We start from the raw sequence: 20,940 nt of genomic DNA, 5'->3' as shown, positions 1-20,940 counted from the left end.
TGCATAAAATATTTTTTTGTCCCCATTTCGTTTTCGGGTCTGGGGAGGGCCATTTCGGACCACTCCCCATATCAAAAAACTTTTATCGTTCTCTTTCTGTGGGGAACTCCCCCCCCCCCCCCCCCCGAAGACCTGCCAAAAGTCCCTGGTGGTCCAGCGGGGGCCCGGAAGCGATCTCCTGCACTTGGGCCGTCGGCTGCCAGTAATCAAAATGGCGCTGACGGCCCTTTGCCCTTACTATGTCACAGGGGCTGACCAATGGCTCTGGTAGCCCCTGTGACATAGTAAGGGCAAAGGGCCATTGGCACCATTTTGATTACTGGCAGCCAATGACCCAAGTGCAGGAGATCACTCCCGGACCCCCGCTGGACCACCAGGGACTTTTGGCAGGTTTTGGGGAGGTCAGGAGGGTGGGAGGTTGTAGTTAGGTTTTTTTTGGGGGGAGGGGGGGGTATATTCGCTCCATAAGTCGCACAGACATTTTCCACCCACTTTTGGAGGGAAAAAAGTATGTCTTATGGAGCGAAAAATACGGTAAATGTTTCCTCTGTCCACTGACGAGATTGTAGATAGGGCCGTGCTTGCAAATAGGCAAAGAAGTGTCCAGAAAAAATTTGAAAGGTATGAGTTATTAATTGAAATGTCTGCACTACCTGCGAGTCCTTCTCGAATAGATGGAAGATGAAAGCGATACCTTTCTGTTCCCATTGCTTAAAAATTGTGCTGCAGTCTTGTCATGGAGGAAAGTCAGCATCACCCACCAAAGGGAGCAGCAGGGATGTCGGGCCGCTCAGGCCTTGGATAGAATACATCCACCGCCAGGCGTGTATGCACGGATAAAGCAACACCCTAGGGAACTCCAAAGTTCGTAGCACTGCCAGGCTCGCCTGTAAGAGAACATCGGCGACCATGCAGCTGACATATTAGTGATTAACTTAGCTTCACAATAAGAATAAGAGTCAGTGAGCCACGGGGAGACCTAGGCCACCATTCTCCCGTGAACATTCGAGAGCGGTATATTTTATCCTCTCTCTCTTTCCAGCCCAAATAAACTGTGAAAAAGAGGATCTGAGTTTCTGAAGGTCACTAGCTGTGAGCCAGCAGGGTAGCATATGTAGCTTATAGACTAATTTAGGAACAATCATCATTTTCAGAAGGGCACAACAGCCAAAAAATGGCAATGGGAGGGGTCACCATGCTGCCAGTTGCGACTGTATGGCCACATGTCTCCTTAATATTCAAAGCAGATAGACATTTTAAGTCCCTAGGGACCCAAACTCCCAAGGACTTGATTTTGTCTGAGGCCCAGGAGAAAAGGAAGTCACCCACCCAGGTGTGTCGGAGTTGTGGATCCAGGGCTAACGCCTCAGATTTTGAGAAGTTGATTGTCAACCCCGCAATGTCTTGAAATTGGGGAAAAAAGCTGTTTTATGACAGGGATACTGTTGCGAGGACACCCCACAAACAGGAGAATGTCATTCGCAAACATAGCCACTTTCAAAGAGTGGCTCCCAACACTGAGGCCCCAGAAATTTCTATTGCGATGTAGTCATGTCACCAGGGGTTCAATCGCCAGAACAAACAAAAGTGACGAAAGTGGGCACCCCACAGTGGAGAGGGAAAGTGATCCATTGATTAGGATGCGTGTGCTGGGGGCATTGTATAAGACTTCCAGCCATGTCACAAAGGTGCCAGAAAAACCATATTGTTGCAAGGTCCAAAACAGGTAGTCCCAAGATAGAGAGTCAAACGCTTTGCTTCTACCGGGGGATGATAACTAAGGGCCGCTATAAGATGGCGGACATTTCTTACCCCCTGCCTGCCTTTAACAAACCCCGTTTGCTCCGGGTCGATCATGCAGGGGGAGTATGGTGTTCAATCTGTAGCTTGTGCTGACCGGTGTGATCACCCCTGTTCTAGAGAGTCCTTTCTTTTGACAAAGGCTCACGTCTTGTGCAAGAAAACCTTGGAGGTATTTAAATATCTCTATCATATTTCTCCTATCCTGCTTTTCCTGTAAGGTATCCATGTTTAGATCTTTGTCTGTCTCCATATACTTTAGAACGAAGACCACTGACTATTTAGTAGTCGCCCTATTTTAGACCAACTGCAACTGGTTTATCTCCTTCTGAAATTGTGTGGCAGTGGTGAATTTATTATTGTGGTGCTGAGATTGGGGATAAATGTCACTTTTGTACACTCATGACTCAGTAACAAAATACTTATCAATACTGACAATAAATAACATGTAAACAAATAGGGATTTTGCCCTTTACTAATCTCATTTAAATAGGGTACCTCTGTCTTCATCACTCATTCAAATTGCTCTAAATTAGGGGGATAACTAATAGAGCGAGTGGTCATAGTTTTATTACAAACCACCTGGGGCGTAGACTTCATCTACCCCTATTCAAAACTATGAAAATCTGAAATGCTGTAATCCTCATCGCACCTTCAACGCAAGTAAAAGAGTCAAGAGTAAGTTAAACAATTGATCTTTATGTAAGAACTTGTCAACTTTTGGAGTATTGGGTCCGATCCTCTGCGAGATTGGTACTGATCAGAAGTAATTCCCATGTCATGACCATTAAGTGACCTGTAAAAGGGACTGGTCCCAGCACACCTTTTCTATCAGCGCTAGCGCACATTATACCCTCAGCAGGGAGCTGGAGGTGTGGTTGGAAGGCGCTGCAGCATCCCCGCTCGCTTCTTACAGAATGGAGATTAGGTACATTACTGGAATAGTGTCTGGGGGGAGCTGCACAGCCATTGTCTGCTCTCAGTCTGATTTTTCCACCAGAAATGAATATTACAGTAATTTGGATTTCTGTAGTTCTCATCATTTTGTAGGATCCCAGCTTGCCTTTTTCAGTTTTATACTTCAAAAATATGCATGCAAGCAGTTCGGAACAAATTTCCCAGTATTGTATCACAAAAAATGAGGCAAAGCTGGTTGTGTTGTGCTACGGTATCTGGTTGTCATCACTTTAATAGCAGGGCCTTGCAGACAGTAAAGATAACTGATGTGAAGAACCATGACTTCCACTTACCGGGCCTGCAGAGCTGTGCTGGCTGCCAGAGTGAGGGCTAAGGGGCAGCTGGTGGCCAAAATAGGTGGTAGAAGAGAAGAGAGGGTGTGCAGGGGGAGGAAGGGACTGGAAATGAGATGTTCCATGAAGGGAAGGGTTGCTTCAAGGAAAGGAATAACAGAAACAGCAAAACAAGGACAAATGAGTATGAAGAGAAAAAACTAAGGTAAAGAGGAAAAAGCTGCCTGCTTTATTTAATAATTTCCTTGCATATACAATTTGCTAGAAAGCTTTTGATTCACTACTACAGTGATTCCCTTGCAGCCACTTTTGGGGTGGGGAGGGGTGCGGCTGCCATGCTTCTGACCCCTGTCCTACATGGCAGCCCCCTATGGGGATTTTGCTAGGCTGACACTGAACTTGAGTTCTGCCTTGTATTTGAGGACACTCGGCGCTAGCTGGCATCGTCTTTCACCAGTGAGACAGGAATATAACAGCAGAATGTTCTTACAACTTCATCTTGTCTTTACTCATTCAGCTTTGTGATGTTAATGACTCATCTGTTTCTCTTCCTTTTTCCCTTTCCCATTCTTCATTGCTGTCATATCCTCCTTCCTCGCTCTCTGATCCATCTCTTCCTTTTACTGCACCTTTTTCTCTCTGTCCCCCATTTCCTCCTCTTGCGCCCTACATTTGCTGACCCCTGTCTCCTTCGTTTCTCTCCTCTGCTCTCCTCTACCCATTCCCTTGCTTTGCTGACCTTTTTGACCTTTTCCTCATCTCTCGGACTCCCACTTTCTGATCTCTTCTCACTTTCTCTCCTCCTCCTTTTCCTTCTTTCACACCATCTTTGTTCTCTGACCTCAATCTCTTCTTCCCTTTCCTCTCATATCCTTTGCTTTCTGACCATCTTTCCACTCTGACCATCATCTTCTCCTCCTCCCTTTATTTTTCAACCTCGCTCCTGCTTCTCACTTTCTCAACATTGACTATTTTGGCTTCTCTCCCCCACATGTGGTCTTCTCTTTTGATCTTGATTGTTTGTATCCTCCTAATACACTCTCTTGCTTTCTGCTTCCCCTGTGTTTGGGATGGATATATTTTATTTTTTTTAAGTGGATTCCTTCCCTTCCCCCCCCCCCCCCCCCCCCCCCCGTCTCTCTTCCTAATTTGTCCCTCGCTCTTGTCCAATTTGTTCATCTTTTCAGGCTTTCATGTCAAATATCACTCACCCCGAAGACCATTTATCTCACCCAGCAAATCAGCTGCAAGCAGAATCGCCAGCCAGGCGGACATGTCATCAGGTATCACCCGCAGCATAAGAAGCAATACAATATGCCTCATTACCTTCCTTCTGGTGCATTCTTCCTTTTGCTGATCCTTGAAATATTAACGATGGTAACTGGTTTATGCGGCACCCATTTGCTGTGTAACTACAGAATTATTTACATAGTTCAGTGTAGTTAGTTGTTAGAGAAGGATCCTTGAAGCTTGACACTCCTAGACTTCATACTGCATCTGTGATATTGCTTATTTTGTGATCTTGAGTAACTCATTTAATCTTCATGTGCTCAGTCGAGGCCACACTTGACAGAAGGTATGAATTTTAATTGTAACTCCAGGTGCAAAGGTGAAAAACCTACATTGTGGCAATAACACATTACAAGATTGCACTCCTTGGTTATAGAGAAGATTCTTTCTCTCTGAGATATGTTGAATGGTCTTTTTCCTAGTGAAGGTCCTCTCATACTCTTCCACCTGACACTGGCAAGGTGTGTTGAACAGCCTTGTCCCTAGTGAGGATCTTCACAACTTCTGATCCTGGTGCTGATGAGATATGTTGAATCATCATATTCCTGGTGATGGTCTTCAAATTGTCTCTGAAGTTGGTATTCATAAAATTTGTTGAATTTTCCTATTCTTGGTGAGGATTCTCTTGCTCTCTCTTCCTGGTGCTGATGAGATGTGTTGAGGCCACTTATTCCTAGTGAATTGAATAGATTTTGGGTTGAATGAGACATTTTATGGAAAAACTGCCATGACAATGCATTACAAATGTCACATACATAAATTCAAAATAGAAACATAGAACATGAAAGCAGATAGACTGTACAGCTATCCAATCTGCCCATCCACAGCTCCTGCTTAGCTTCATAGTCCCTTCCTATCCCTCAGTTATCCTCTGTACTTAGCGCATTTTTTGTTGAGTTCTGATATTGTTCTTGTCTCTACCACTTCTACAGGAATGCTGTTTCATGTGCCCCCCACCCTTTTTGTAAAAAAAAAAATATATTTATTTCCTTAGATTGCTCCTGAGACTAGATTCTTCTCCATTGACAAACGGACTGAATTAGCCAAGACACATGAGTGACATCATCCCTTGGCACCAAAAAGACCCACCTCTCCTTGCTCATACAGCTTTTGTTCTACTGAGTAATCGCAGGACTTCAGATACAGGCACGGCCTCATGTTTCGGAGAGAATTTCTCCTTCCTCAGGGATATCTCTTACAGATTATACTTCAGCGTCCTTGTTTGTGGACTCATGCGATATTATCTGTAAACACATTAAAAACAATCTGTTGGATGCGCTCTTTGTAAAGTGAATGCTAATGTCTATTCACTAGAGCAAAGACATTCAAGCAATAAAAAGACACTTATTTGGTCAGAGGTAATGCAAAACAGGCTAACTACTCGATCTTTACTATCTTCATTGCTGTGAGAATAAAGATAGCTTCAAATGAAAACCAATCTATTTCTTTTTATCTTCAACATCTGAATACAACATCAAAGACACTTACTGTAATTCCGTGATGCTGTGAGCTATGCGCTATCACAATGTGTCTTGGCCGCTACTGACAAGAGACGCGCTGAGAAACCACCATTTTTAAAGGGATTTCACCGAGGCAAATGGATGATTGACATCCGGAAATGACGTTAGACTACCGCCATTTTGAAAAGGGAATTTCCAAAACTGTCAAGTTGGTTGGCTTCCAGGGATGACGAATAATTCAAATGAAGGAATACCATTCTATTTTATCATTGAGACCGTTCGGTTCCATACTTTGTAAACGGTGAATCCACTGATTCTCTTTAAAATTAAGTGTAGCAGTGCAATCTCCTCCACGCCACGATTCAGGAACATGCTCCAAAATCGTCCATTTAAAATCTTCAAATCTATGTCCCTCCTGAATGCAGTGTTCTACAGTGGGTGCTTTTAAGTCATTATTAATTCGACTTTTGTGTTCGATTAATCTAATACGAATCTTATGTTTAGTACGGCCCACATAGGTTTTTAGACAGGAACATTGTAGCGCATAAATGACGTGATCTGAGTCACAATTAACATCATGTTTATGAAATATCTTGACTCCTGTGCGTGAATCTTGCCATTCTGTACCTATTCGTATTAGATTAATCGAACACAAAAGTCGAATTAATAATGACTTAAAAGCACCCACTGTAGAACATTGCATTCAGGAGGGACATAGATTTGAAGATTTTAAATGGACTATTTTGGAGCATGTTCCTGAATCGTGGCATGGAGGAGATTGCACTGCTACACTTAATTTTAAAGAGAATCAGTGGATTCACCGTTTACAAAGTATGGAACCGAACGGTCTCAATGATAAAATAGAATGGTATTCCTTCATTTGAATTATTCGTAATCCCTGGAAGCCAACCAACTTGACAGTTTTGGAAATTCCCTTTTCAAAATGGCGGTAGTCTAACGTCATTTCCGGATGTCAATCATCCATTTGCCTCGGTGAAATCCCTTTAAAAATGGTGGTTTCTCAGCGCGTCTCTTGTCAGTAGCGGCCAAGACACATTGTGATAGCGCATAGCTCACAGCATCACGGAATTACAGTAAGTGTCTTTGATGTTGTATTCAGATGTTGAAGATAAAACGAAATTGATTTTCATTTGAAGCTATCTTTATTCTCACAGCAACGAAGATAGTTAAGATCGAGTAGTTAGCCTGTTTTGCATTACCTCTGACCAAATAAGTGTCTTTTTATTGCTTGAATGTCTTTGCTCTAGTGAATAGACATTAGCATTCACTTTACAAAGAGCGCATCCAACAGATTGTTTTTAATGTGTTTACAGATAATATCGCATACGTCCACAAACAAGGACGCTGAAGTATAATCTGTAAGAGATATCCCTGAGGAAGGAGAAATTCTCTCCAAAACATTGCAGTGTTGGAGGTCAACAAGTGGTTCTAATACACGGTGGACTTTAATATAAGTTCCCTGTACGTACCTGGATCAGTCCAGACAGTGGGTTATGTCCCCAATCCAGCAGATGGAGTCAGCAATATAAGATAAGTACAGGATATCTTTTATATTAAGAATCCTGTTATAGAGTGACTGTTGATTAAGACGTCCTAGCACTATATCAGGGATCACATAAAATAAGCCCAAAGTGCTATATGATGGTCACTCTACATTCCAACAACGAGATTTGGAGCATGCTCTCATAATAATAACAAGATTTATACTTTTGATTGTTCGTAGTTTCATGCTATTTGGGTTTTCTCGCTTATTGTACAGTATCATAAAGCTGAGCATGAGAGAACCAGGAAAATATAATGCTAGCAAATCTGTAGGCCTTATAGTCAGTTCTTGTCAGTGGTTGTAGAACTGTTGTCCAAATTTCCACGCAGCCTTCTTCCCCCTTTCCCCTCTCTTTGCCATCGAGATTCCTCTTTCTGTAGAGCTGGAGGGGGGGATGTACGCTGCGGACCCTCCTGTACGGTAAAGCCAGCTTCTTTTAAGATTGCTAAGGCTTCGCTCAGGCATTGCACGCTATATGATGTTCCTTTAATAGAGAACCAGAGCCCGAAAGGGTATAGCTACCGATACCGTATGTGCTCATTGCGTAAGACCGATGTCACTGGTCTCATATCCTGGCGTTTCTTAAGAGTGATGGGAGATATTTATTTATTTAGTTAGTTTTTTTCTATACCGATATTTGTTTTTCACATCATATCGGTTTACACGGATCGGTTTAACAAAGTAAGAGAAATATCGAGGCCAACTAGTTGCAATGCTGTTCGTTTGCTTGCCAAGGAAAAGATGTGTTCCTTAACAGTAAATTCATGAAAACACACAACGATATTGTGTGATCTGTTGGCTGGTTTAGGTCTAAAGCCTGGTGGGCTCTCTCAAGCTTAATGCAGATCTCCGACGCGGTGGGGGTCGAGTCTTCACTGTCGTCCAAGCTTAAGATGTCTCTGCATATCTGAGTTACCACCATGGTGCAGTCAGAATATTCCGGTGTATCTGGGACTCCATGGAATCACAGGTTAATTCTGCAATTTCTATTTTCCAAATCTTCCAACTTTGTGGCAAGCAGATTTATTCCTGCAGATAAGATCTTGTTGTCATTTTACAGGGTGCACAATTTTTGGCCTGCGATTCTGTTAAGGTTTCATATTCAAAAAGGCGCTGGCCCATGTCATTTTCTTTTATTTCTCCCACCTACTGCATGATCTCGGTCTTATAACTTTTTATGTCCTGTCGTAGGTCTTGGAACCAAGCTCAGAATTTGCCCCAAGTTATTTATTTATTTATTTATTTTTAATTTTTATATACCGGAATTCCTGTATGCAATACAAATCAATCCGGTTTACAAGTAACGAAAAGGTTGCCCTGGTCTGGGAGGTTAGACCGGGGTTTTTTTTTTACATAGAACATTGAACAATAACAATCAACCATTGAACATTATTACAAGGAACATTGAAAGTAACAATAATATTTAACCAAATAACAAATAACCTTATTCGTGTATTGAATAGTATGTGTGTGTTCACCTTTTTTCAAGCAACTTTAGTAGCGTATACGGTCTGCAGTAAGCGGTTTTATAAAGGTGAATAATATCCGAGTCGGAGGCAATTGGCAGCAACTCCTGAGGTTCATCAGAGTCTGCTCCGGGTTCCTCCGCCATCTTGTCCTGCTCGGTTAAAAGGCCTCTGTCTGCTTTCTTATATGAAAACTTACGAAAGTCGATAGGTTTTCATCAGGTCGACATCTAGTCAGGGTCAGTATTTGAATAGAATAAGTAGCGCCGAGGCTTACCCCTGGATGCTTAAGATATTTGCTGATTTATTACGGCGTGGTGCAGAACCCAGGATTACTCGTCCAAGAGCTCAGATGACGTCATATCCTCCCCTCATAACATCCTTCTGCAGTTTTTCACAATCCGCTGCTGCTTTAACAACTTTGAATAATTTTGTATCATCTACAAATCTGATCAACTTGTTCATTGTTCCCTTTTCTAGATCATTTATGAATGTTAAGCAGCACAGTTCACTGGGGCACTCCACTAATCACCTTTCTCCATTTGGAAAACTGACCACTGTTTCCAGTCTTTTAACCAGTTGCCAGTCCACAATGAGACACTGCCTCCTGTCTCATGAGTTTTAATTTCCTGAGGAGTTTCCCCTTAAGCAGACTTTTGTCAGATGCTTTCTGAAAGTCCAAGTGCTCTATATCAACTGGCAGACCTTTATCTACATGGTTTATTACACCATGTGCATTTATATCAGCATTTCGCAGCCAGCGTGCCGCAGAAAAAGTCACCTCTGCCTGATGTTCAGATCCAGGCCAGCACCTGGGCTCTGATCTCAGCACCTTGCAGCAACAAGACGCACTAGCAGTAGGGCTTAAATGTGTTGATGCTTTCTTTCTCAGACCATGGGTAATGATGTATGCCCCTTCTTCCTAGCTACAACATGATCGTTGAGCGTGACAGTTAATGGGCAGCATGTGGGACATGGATAGCTAGGTCCTTCCTTGAGCAGCACACTCATTGCACACAGCATCTCCTCATCTTCCCCATCCTGAGCCTCCTTTTAAGTTCTTGAAACATGGAAAGCGAGCACTGTAGGATCCTCACGCTCAGAGTGAAGGAGCTCTAGCAGCCAAGATAACCGATCCTGCTGCCCACACCACTCTAACATCTCCCTTTCCTGCACTTGACTATAGAGGGAGCTGGTCCATCATGAGGGAGTGGGGCACAAATTTGTTTTAAAATTTTGAAGAAATGGCTGGGGGTGTCAGTGCTTCTTTAGTTCTTGTTTTGACTATATGAATCCTCTCCATGTCAGCACTGCCTGCTTGGTGGAGGTCATCGTGCCACACAACATTTGTTGTTAATGTAAGTGTGCTTTGGGCTTGGAAAGGTTGGGAAACACTGGTCAGTAATTTGTTTTTAAGAATAGCGTCTATCGTTTTGCCCAACGCTGATATCAAGCTCACTGGTCTATAACTTCCTGGATCACTCTGGAACCCCTTTTTGAAAAAAATACGTGTGATATTGGCCAGTCTACAGGCTGTTTTAAATGATAGGCTACAGATTCCTAGTAACAAGTGTGCAATTTTGTGTGTGTGATCTTTCAGAAATCTGGGGTGAGCACCTTCTGATCCTGGTGATTTGTTGCTCAGAATCCTTATGTCATTTTATATGGTGTCTAGTTCAATGTGCATAGCCAGGCATTTCTAAAGTCCAACTATCACTGCTGTAAAATGGAACAAATTCTTTCGTCCCATGTACTTCTTTTTCCAGCCCTTGGGCATATAGACTCCATGGGTTTCAGAGACCTAAGATTATCTCTCTTGGGATAGTGTGTGATGTGCCAATGAGAAGGCAGCGACTGACCTCAGCCTTGGTGACCCTTCGGAGCTTCTTTCCATGAGCCTCTTTCTGGTAAAACATGAAAAGCGACTGACGTTAGCCTTTCTAGGGGAAAATAGTTTCTTCGGGCAGAGCAGGTCCGTAGGACTTTACACACAATCTATTTCAAGATACTGTGTAATCCTTTGTCATGCCTCAAGCTTTAAAAGTACATTTATTATTATTGAGAGGTTTATTTATTGTATATTTAGCTTACATCTTTTCATTGGTAGCTCAAGGCACGTTACCTTCAGGAACAGTAAGTATTTTCCCCTCCCTAGAGGGCTTACAATCTAAGGGACTCATTCTCTAAGGCCTTTCTCCCATTCTGTGACTATGGGAAAAAATGCTTAGTGAATTATTATGTATTGTACAGGGTATAGATTATGCCTAACATACCCATTTTATTGCTCCTCCTTTCACGTTATATATAGTTTGTTTTCCTGTTTGCTATTGTTCCATGTAAGGGCCTTGCCCAATAGTTCTTAGTTGTATGTAAACCGATACGATGTGCAAACGGTTATCGGTATAGAAGAAATTCGAAATAAATAAAATAAATAAAATCAGGCACCAAGCTTGGTCATTTGATGTGAAAATCTAGTGAGCTAAACATTACAGTTGAATGTAAATGTCCTTTCAGGTTGCAGCCCTCACTCGACCAGGTTATTACAGGATAGACCCAGATAATCCTTGGTGGCAGGATTTTCTCCCCATGTAAACTCTGTAACCGCCCTATGTGACTCTGCAAACAAAGTGTCGTACATCTTAAAGGCAACATGTCAGGATTTTGGCACTCCGGGTTAAGAAGATTCCAAGTTTATTTCTGTTGAAATGAGGCAATTACCTCATTTGCCTCAGTATCACAGTGGCCCTGAAAACAGGAAAAACATTCTGAGCAAAATATAGATTTTGTTACATTTATTCTACTAGTTCCAGAAGTAGAGAGAAACTTCCAATAATCCTACACTGAAATGTTTGGAAAATTTATTTATTTATTTAACACTTTTCTATACCGACCTTCATGGTGGAGACCATATCAGGTCGGTTCACATCGAATAGGGGAACTGAACCAAGAACAGTAACCAAAAACAAAAGGTTGAACATGAAAAAGCAAAGTTACATTTAACAGGGAAATTAAACTCCTTTACTTTCCAAGGTTTTGCTGGATGTTTTAAAGGCAAGATATGTTGAGACTTGATCCACTTCAGTGAAAATGTTTGCCTTATCCTGGTCTCTAACTCCTGGGGCATGACCAGATCATGACCACGGATGTCTCATCTACTTGAGCAAAGTATAGTGGTCACTATTTTAGTCCACTTGAATATGTAGAAATAAGGATCAACAAAAAAGACTTTTTTTTTTTATTGGACTCAATGCATCTATGACTGGCTTACGCAAAAGATCCTCTCTTCATCAGAACTGTGAAGAAACACCGGGCTTAAATACCACAGAGTCAGCCATAACGGGAAATAGTGTTTAACAGAGGCCCATGCTAACCATGGTTGTCCTTATTAATTCCTTTTCTATTTCTTTCAAACACAAAGGGACTTAATAAAGACATTGGCTTTCTCATCCACTATCAAATGTAAAGTTTTACTGTGGCAGTCACCTCTATGAAACACCCCTTTACCCCCGTTACTGAGCTGTAGCTGCATAAGCAGGATAGATTCATGCCTGCCTGACTTTGTACTCATTAAATCCAGTGGAATTGTGCTGTTTCTTCACTGACCTGATGAAGGGAACAGAGCTCTCAAAAGCTGCTCACAGATGTATTTATTTATTTTAAATTTATTTTTATTTATTTAAAAAATTTGTAGCCTGCCTATCTACAACCTAGGTGGATAACAGGATAAACATTCATAATAAAAATTACAAAACACAGAGACAGACTGGACACTCTGCTGTTTTATTTTTATAAAAGTCTTTAGTTTTATCTTCAAACTTTTAAAGGATTGCTCCCCTCTCACATATTCAGGAAGGGTGTTCCAATACATTTTATTTGTTATTATTTTTACATTCAGGTACTGTAGGTATTTTCCTATCCCCAGAGGGCTTACAATCAAAGGTTTTTTTGTACCTGAGGCAATGGAGGGTAAAGTGACTTGCCCAAGGTCACAAGGAGCGACAGCAGGACTCAAACCCTGGTCTCCTAGTTCATAGCCCACTGCTCTAACCACTAGGCTATTCCTCCTCCCATTTACTGACATCAGCCAATCACGGGACTCAGTCAAGTGAACTGTCCGCAGAGGGGACACGTCTAAGAAGCCTTTTCCCTCAGATCTTGATGATGAACAGTGAGGTTTATATTGAGTAAACATAAAAAGGTCTCACAACTTGTTCATTGACTCGTTTCTACATCTTCATTTACTTTAAATCATTAATACGCACCAAACTTACTAGCAGATGTCTAACATTTACAATGAACGCAAAGGTGTTGTAAGGTATTCCAGGTCATCGAGCACATTTAACTCAGGTTTATGATCTGTGAAGCCTGCAGTAACCTCTGACACCCAGGTTATTTCGGATCATTTGAGAAAAGATTCTAACAAGATGGTAAACAGCAATATTGAAAAAAGGAAACAGTAGCTCCACCTTGTTCCCCTACTCAAGAGAAACCTTTCATTGAGGACTTCATTGATCTGGACTCTGGAGCTAAGAATATTGTAAAGAGCAGGCATACAATCGAAGAAAGACGAGTTAGCTGGGGATATCTGATTGTCTCATCTAGAACTAAAAGAGGTCCCAGCTTGGGTTTGGGGAGGGAGCTCCTGATTTAGTGTCTGGCAGAGATGAGGGAGAAGGGGAAAAGGTGGAGGGAATTCTTGGCTTGGCCTCTAGCAGAAGATTGTAGAAGAACGACTTGCTTTAATCTTTTGCCTCAAACTTAGACTGGAAATATTTATGATTTATGTTCTTGGTCTGTATTGGTCTTAGGCTCCAGTATGCACCAGTGTCACAGTAACTCCTCAATGACATCAGAAGAGCTGTCACGTGGCCTCGCCATAGAGAAGTTCGACAGTGTAAAGAAGTGGGGGATAAATACGTACAAGGTGAATCCCTATGGCTGCTCTCTTTGTTGACCTTCATGTGTCTACTCACCCTCCTCTTCCTCCCCCATAACTACCTTCCTTCTCTCTATAATGGCTGCTCTCTTCCAGATCTCTGGGTGTCACTATCCTCCTCCTCCGTATGTGTGTGTTTTGTACATTATAACACATTTACATCAGGGATGCAAAGTGGAAATGTTTAATGTGGAATGCTTACCCTTTGGTTTTGCCTTCTATTCTCTTTACTCTCCTTTTCTCTTCCTGTGCCCCACCATCCCTTCTTCTGTCTCATGCATTCCTCTTTCCTCATCACCTGTTCAATTCTGTTTCCCATTTTTCCTTCCACTTTCCTCTGCCCCCTCACCCTCCACTCAGCCCTATTACTTGTTTCTCAGCATCTTCTTCCCTTCCTCCAATTTAATCTTCCTCTTTTGCCAGATGTCCATCCTTTCAGGGTCCTTTTCTTCCCCATTTCCTTCCTTTTAGATTTCTCGCCACTCCTTTCCCTATTTTAGGTTCCCCTCTTTTATCTTTCTACTCCCTCTCCAAGCCCTTCAGGTTCGCCTTCTTCCCCACCTCATCCTTGTACTTCAGGTTAATCTCTTTCTTCCTGTCTCCCTCACCCTTCAGGCTTCTCCTTTCTTCCTCTTCATCATTAAGGTTCCTATCTTTCTTTTTGCTCCATATCTCTTAGGTTCTTCCCTTCCCCCTCTCTCCCTTCCTTCTTTTGCCCTCCCTCTGCAGGTTCTTGTTTGTTCCCCATTTCTCCAGGCCTCCAAGTTCTCAGTTGACAAGTAGGCATAAATTGTCAATAATGCACAGGTGATGTCATCCGACGCCAACATGAACCCAGCCTTCAGAGCTCAGATGCACAAGAGTTCTTGTGCTCAGTCACTGCCTTGTGAGCTTCTCAGTCTTTCTTTAACTGAGATAGCACACAAGCATATTTTCCCAGTCTCTGTTTTTTGACTTTCTATTTTTTTGCCTCAGATTTTCAAGACCCTCTTTTCACCGCTACCTTGGCATTCCCTTAATAGAATTTTTAAGTTCTGCTTAAAAAGATATAAAGAAGATGATAAATTTAAAAATTGGAGAAATCCAAAGCCAAGCCCGCTCTTATTTGGCTTAAGATCTTTGGTTGTGGGCATCATATGTCCCACTCTTGTCTGTTGTTGCTGTCTGGGCTCAAACCATGATGCAATCAACCGCTTTGGTTCTGGCTGAATGTCCCCAGGGGTGCTGTAGTACTGCACCTCGAAGAAGAAAGCTCTGCAAAAGGTGTCATTGGGTAAGACCCCAAAGCCTCGGCATGAGGACAGGCACTATAGCCGCTCCACCTCATTGAACAAGGCCTATTCACACTTGGAATCCTTGTACTCCCAGGAATCTGCTGGGAAGCTTCCTTCCCCATGACACTGGCTTCTGGGTCTGTCATAGGTCAGGGTTTGACCAGGGTACAGAAGCAAAAGGTGCCAAAAGAGGAGTCAAGAAGAGCATCTAACTGGTACAAGGGATCCCCTCCAGAGCTGTCTTCCTCTGTGCCAAAGAAGCAAGTGCCATCAGCATAAAGCTCCACTAGAGCAGATCCATCCTCAATATCAAGAAGAGCAACCTTGGAGCAGGTCACTTCGTTCTTCCTGGCATAGAAGATCCCAATGGCATCGAGTAACTTGTTCCCAGATGTTCCAGTTCTGGTGTATTCAAGGTACTATGTCTCATTTGCCTAGGCATGTTGGCACACTTCAGACACAGTCTCCTCGGTGTGGAGCATCAGGGCTCAATCTGTTTTGTCAGAGAGGTACGCAGAGGGGCAGGTGTCTAGCTACTTTGGAAAATAGAGTTTTTGTGCAAAAGCTATCTTTTCCAACACCAAAAGTGAGATCTGGTGCCAGCCAGCAAGATACATTGGCACAGAGTGTGCCAGAACCAGAAGCATCTGAGGTTGTGATTGCACCCCTGAGCTCTTATTTGATGCCACCACTACTGCAACAATCAGTGAGGACAAGCCCATATGAGTGTCAGGGGAAAATGTCTCTCCACCCACTTCAGCGCAGAAGGGTCTTCAGCCAATGGGAGCCCAGCTGTCAGAAACTGGATAATTTTTTTGCCTCTTTAAGCCCAGAAGACCAGAGAGGGAAGTTGGAACCTCTCCTGTCTAGAATGGAGGAATTTTCCTGCACAGTGGAATCTAAGGGAGAAATCAGCAGTCCATGCTACTCCCCCGCCAGCAGTGGAAGTGCATCTGTTTCCTGACACCTAGGGAGTTACCCCCATGAGTTGGAAGGGGAAGAAGTGGAATCAGTTCATTTGGAGTTCCTATCTGCCCTCTCTTCTTCAGACCATCAGAGATTCTCCCTTGAGATTTCTGGCTGTGTGTCCCACCATGGTTAGATGAGGAGGACTCTACAGGGATTTCTTCTGATCCCCTGCCAGCTTGTTACAGCATACATCTCCTTCAGAAGATCTGTTCTTTTTTTCTGGACAAGCTAGCAAAGACATTGCCTATTAATCTTAGAATGAATGTTTTGGTTTGTTGAAAATTCTACAGCCTCCACTGTACAGTCTGCACCTGTTCATGGCCTTCTGCTCTTGGGTACAAGAATATTGATCCAAATGGATAATCAGGTGGACATGGTCTATATAAATCAGTAAAGGGGCAAGGGCTGATATTGCCATCTGCAAGGAAGTTCTCCAAATTGCTCATGAGCTGGTCATCACAGCCCATATCTTCATGTGACCTTCCTGCCAGGTGTTTAGAATACACTGATGGACCATCTCAGCAGAGGTCTATAGCCTCTCAGTTCCTTAGATCAGAAGGTTGCAAACAATATGTTCCTTCAATGGGGGATCACCAAACGTTGACCTATTCATCTTAGAAGTCCCGTGGAAGATTAAGAATTTTTGCTCTGTGCATCTGAGCAGTTACAGATCAGTTCCTGATGCTTTTGTGCTAAACTGGAGTGACGGTCTACTCTTATGCTTATCTTCCAGTTCTAGTCATTGCCAGTACTGTTCAGAAAGTGCTTCCGGACAAGGCAAAAGTGACTCTCGTAGTCCAGGCTTGGCCTGCACCTCCTCCATCTATCAGTTCAGCTTGTGATGCACTTGGGGGTATCTCAGATTCTCATTATCCAGAAGGGTAGAACATTCTGCCACCTGAATCTGCCATCACCATTCCTCACGACATGGATGTTGAACTTGTTAATCGGCCTCAGGAAAGTAGAATATGTGCTGATTTCAGCCAGGAAAACTTCAACCAGAAAATCATATAGGTTCAAGTGGGAGAGGTTCTCCATTCAAAACCTCCTTTAGTAAAAGAGCCTTCTCCACTGCAGGCCCCAAACAGTGGAACCTGCTCCCACTGGACCTTAGGCTGGAACAATGCCCAATTACATTCAAGAAGAGACTTAAGACGCTACTATTCAGACAAGCCTTCCCATAACACTCGTCCTTGCCTCATCCTCCACGGACCTTCTCTTCCTAAGCTCAGATGCCTAAGCACTTTTTCTTCCGCTGCCTAAGCTATTTAATATATGTATATTAGTTTAATTAAATCTATGGTAACCCTCCGCTACCCTCCCCCCCCCCATCTTCCAACCCCCCTTCCAACCCCCTTCCAATCCCTCATTCCTACCCCCTCCCTCGGAATACTTTGTTACCCCAAAAAGCCAACTCTTATCAGTTCTTACCAGTTTTGACACATTACTCCCCATGCTTAAGCTGTATCCACGTTTTTCTCTCCCCCTGTTCTGTGTAAGACAACTTTGTCACTGTTTTTTTATGGTTGCAATGTAAACCGGAGTGATAATTAACTCTGTTGTTTGAACTTCGGTATAGAAAAGTTATAAATAAATAAATACGTGGTTTGGGCCAGCTTGCTGGGCTTCTTCTTTTGTGCTTAAGTGTTTCTTCTTCTTCTTTCGGACTCAGCACTTCTTCATTGAAGGAACACCTCAATGTTATCGCAGCATACCATCGGTGAGTGGATGGGCTTTCCATCTCCCTCCATCCTTTGGTATCAAACTTGATGAAGGGACTGTAGCAAACCAACCTTCCATTCAGTAAAGTACCAGTGCTGTGGGACCTCACTGTGGTTTTAACACAACTCATTAAACCTCACTTTGAACCACTCAAATTGGTGGATTTGAATTTTCTCACCTGGAAATATTTCCTGTGGCTGTCACTTCAGCATGAAAAGTAAGTGAATTATAGGCTCTGGTTTCTTATTTACCATACCTGCAGTTTTTCCATAACAGGGTTCTACAGACTACCCTAAATTCCTTCTAAAAGTGTTATTTGTATTCTATATCGACACAACAGCTGTGCTGTCGACATTCTTCCTGACACTAATTTATTTATTTATTTATTTATTTAAAGACTTTTATATACCGAAGATCATGTACTGGTACATATCCTTATTGTAAGGAATAGTATTTTGTTCCAAGGTTACATCGTTATGGTTTTACTTTTATTTTATTCTTTGTACATTGTTTTTTGTTTTATTGTTTTATTGTATCACCCACCTGAGTTCTTTGTAAACCGGCATAATGTGCTGCACGAATGTCGGTAAATAAAAGTAAATAAATAAATAAAAAAATAAATAAATATCGCTTCGGTTTACATATAACCAGATTGTTAATTACCATAGATATGGTGTACATAGAACAAAGATTAATAATCAGAAATCAATAAATAATAAATAAATAATAATCAGAAATCAATAAAACAATAATGCACATAAAGGCAAGCTCTAGCATTTTACTTGCTGAGAACTAGGCCTCACCGTCAGGTGTATCAACTGTTCATGTCCTTTGATCCCAACAAGTTGGGAAGAGAAGTGAGTTGCCAAAAATATTCTTTCAGATTGGCTATAGGATTGTATAGCACCGGGTTTCATGCTGGCTGGATTACAGATCACAGACTATGAAGGCTCATTAAAGGCCTAATTTTAAATCACCGGCGCGCGTAAAAACCAGGAGATACGCGTGTGGCCGCGCATGCGCCATGAGAATTTTTAAAGGCCCGTGGCCACACGCGTATCTCCTGATACATCCCGAAAACTGGTGGCCTAAAAAAGGGGTGGGGCTGGGGCATGGGCGGGCCGGGACAGCGCCATTAGCACGCACCGGCAGCCGGCCAGCCTGGAGAGCAGGTAAGCTGCAAAATAAAAAAAAGTTAGGTTGGGGGGTGCTTTTAGGGTTTGGGGTGGATGGGGAAAAGGGAGGAAGTTTAGTTAGGGGGTTTAGGAAGTTCCCTCCACGTTATAAAATCGGCGCGGACCGGGAACCTCCCGTACATGGACGCCCATGCGCAGCTTTTAAAATGTACCCGTAAGTGAGGGCTATGGCAACTTCAGTCGCTCGTCTGAGGGCCACTTCCATTGACAGCATATGCATAGCTGCTACTTTATCATCCGTGGGCATCCTCGCGTCCTGTTGCTATCTGGCGAGCATGTCTCAAAGAGACAGTAGCTGTGGACAAGCAGCCTTGCACAGCCTGTTCTCCCAGAAGTCCACAAGGCAACCCTTAGCTTGAAATCCCCACATTATGGCTTATTTTTGCCTGCCTGTTGATAAGGGAAATCAAGTTTACTTACCTGTAAAGAAGGTTCTTTGTAGATGATAAATTAGCCCCTGCTTCCCTGGAGAGTTGACTACGTTGCTAAAGCATGAGCTCTGGAAGAGACTGAGGGGCTGACCAAGGCATCGACAGAAAGAGTTTAACTAAGCTCTGAGAGCCGGATGGATGACATCACTCACACATTATGGCTGATTTATCCTGCTCTCTAAGGAGAACCCTGTTACTTTCCTTTCTTCCTCCTCTCCACCATCCCTCGTGATTCATTTTTTCTTGTGCTCCTCTGCACCAGGGGCCTTTAGGGGATACAATCAGTGTGGCTTTCTCTTCCCACCATCATGAGTGCCTCTCCAGATAGGAAACGTGTTGGGGAAGAGCAGCCCTGCAGGCCAGGAGTGCATGCTGCCTATTTCCATGCACTGCTACCTGCATAGAGCTGGTGCTGCTGCCACAGGAGTGGGGAAGGAGGAAGAGCAGGGCTGGTTCTGCACATCTGCAGATGCTCTTCCATCTCTCCCCTGCTGGATTGTTACATAAAATGTGCTGGAATAATGAATGCATTACGCTTAAAGTGTGCATCTCTCTGTCCCTGTTTGTGCATGCACGTGTGCTTCATTGTGTTTCTTTACTGCTGTGTGTGTGAGCAATGCTTTATAGGGCACTTTGCAATGCATTGAGAAACTTTTAGTTGCCAGATTTCACAAGCCATTTACCTATGCAGTAGTATCTGATATACATTACATCTGTCAGCAGTGTGTGAGCAGTATGTATTATACATTATATACATCACATCTGTCTGCAGTGGTGTGATAATGCATTATATACATCTGCAGCAGTATCTGATATACATTACATCTGATTTAATGACTAGAAGAGGAACAGTGTGCAAATCCAAGGCTCTCATGCTAAACTTTCAAAAGGGAAACTTTGATAAAATGAGAAAAATTGTTAGAAAAAAACTGAAAGGAGCAGCTACAAAAGTCATTGTCAAAAAATACTATTCTAGAAGCACAGTCCAGATGTATTCCACACATTAAGAAAGGTGGAAAGAAGGCAAAATGATTACCGCCATGGTTAAAAGGGGAGGTGAAAGAGGCTATTTTAGCCAAAAGATCTTCATTCAAAAATTGGAAGAAGGATCCAACAGAAGAAAATAGGATAAAGCATAAACGTTGGTAAATTAAATGTAAGACATTGATAAGACAGGCTAAGAGAGAATTTGAAAAGAAGTTGGCTGTAGAGGCAAAAACTAACAGTAAAAACTTTTTAAAATATATCCGAAGCAGAAAGCCTGTGAAGGAGTCAGTTGGACCGTTAGATGATCGAGGGGTTAAAGGGGCACTTAGAGAAGATAAGGCCATCGCGGAAAGATTGAATGATTTCTTTGCTTCGGTGTTTACTGAAGAGGATGTTGGGGAGGTACCCGTAATGGAGAAGGTTTTCATGGGTAATGATTCAGATGGACTGAATCAAATCACGGTGAACCTAGAAGATGTGGTAGGCCTGATTGACAAACTGAAGAGTAGTAAATCACCTGGACCGGATGGTATACACCCCAGAGTTCTGAAGGAACTAAAAAATGAAATTTCAGACCTATTAGTAATAATTTGTA

General features: G+C 42.7%; 1 protein-coding gene across 7 annotated transcripts in view; it reads left to right on the top strand.

The window, feature by feature from the left end:
• Nucleotides 1-20,940, top strand: part of ARFIP2 (ADP ribosylation factor interacting protein 2) — a 222,599-nt gene that overhangs the window by 138,274 nt on the left and 63,385 nt on the right. For 4 of the 7 annotated variants that reach the window (XR_003856805.1, XM_029601888.1, XM_029601889.1 and 1 more), the window contains 2 exons: nt 4,238-4,333; nt 13,639-13,754. The exons of 1 other annotated variant lie outside the window; for it this stretch is intronic. Coding sequence is in view for 5 of the 6 variants with exons in the window: in XM_029601888.1 (XP_029457748.1) it covers nt 4,238-4,333; nt 13,639-13,754 (212 nt within the window). In the remaining variant the exon portion in view is untranslated. The remainder of the gene's footprint in view (nt 1-4,237; nt 4,334-13,638; nt 13,755-20,940) is intronic. 2 more of the 7 variants (XM_029601892.1, XM_029601890.1) reach the window with 1 other exon arrangement.

The sequence above is a fragment of the Rhinatrema bivittatum genome, chromosome 5 (genome assembly GCF_901001135.1).
Source record: "Rhinatrema bivittatum chromosome 5, aRhiBiv1.1, whole genome shotgun sequence".
In the NCBI taxonomy this organism is placed as follows: Eukaryota; Metazoa; Chordata; class Amphibia; order Gymnophiona; family Rhinatrematidae; genus Rhinatrema; species Rhinatrema bivittatum.
Note: the sequence above shows the minus strand (reverse complement) of the source record. Positions and strands in the feature narration are given on the sequence as shown.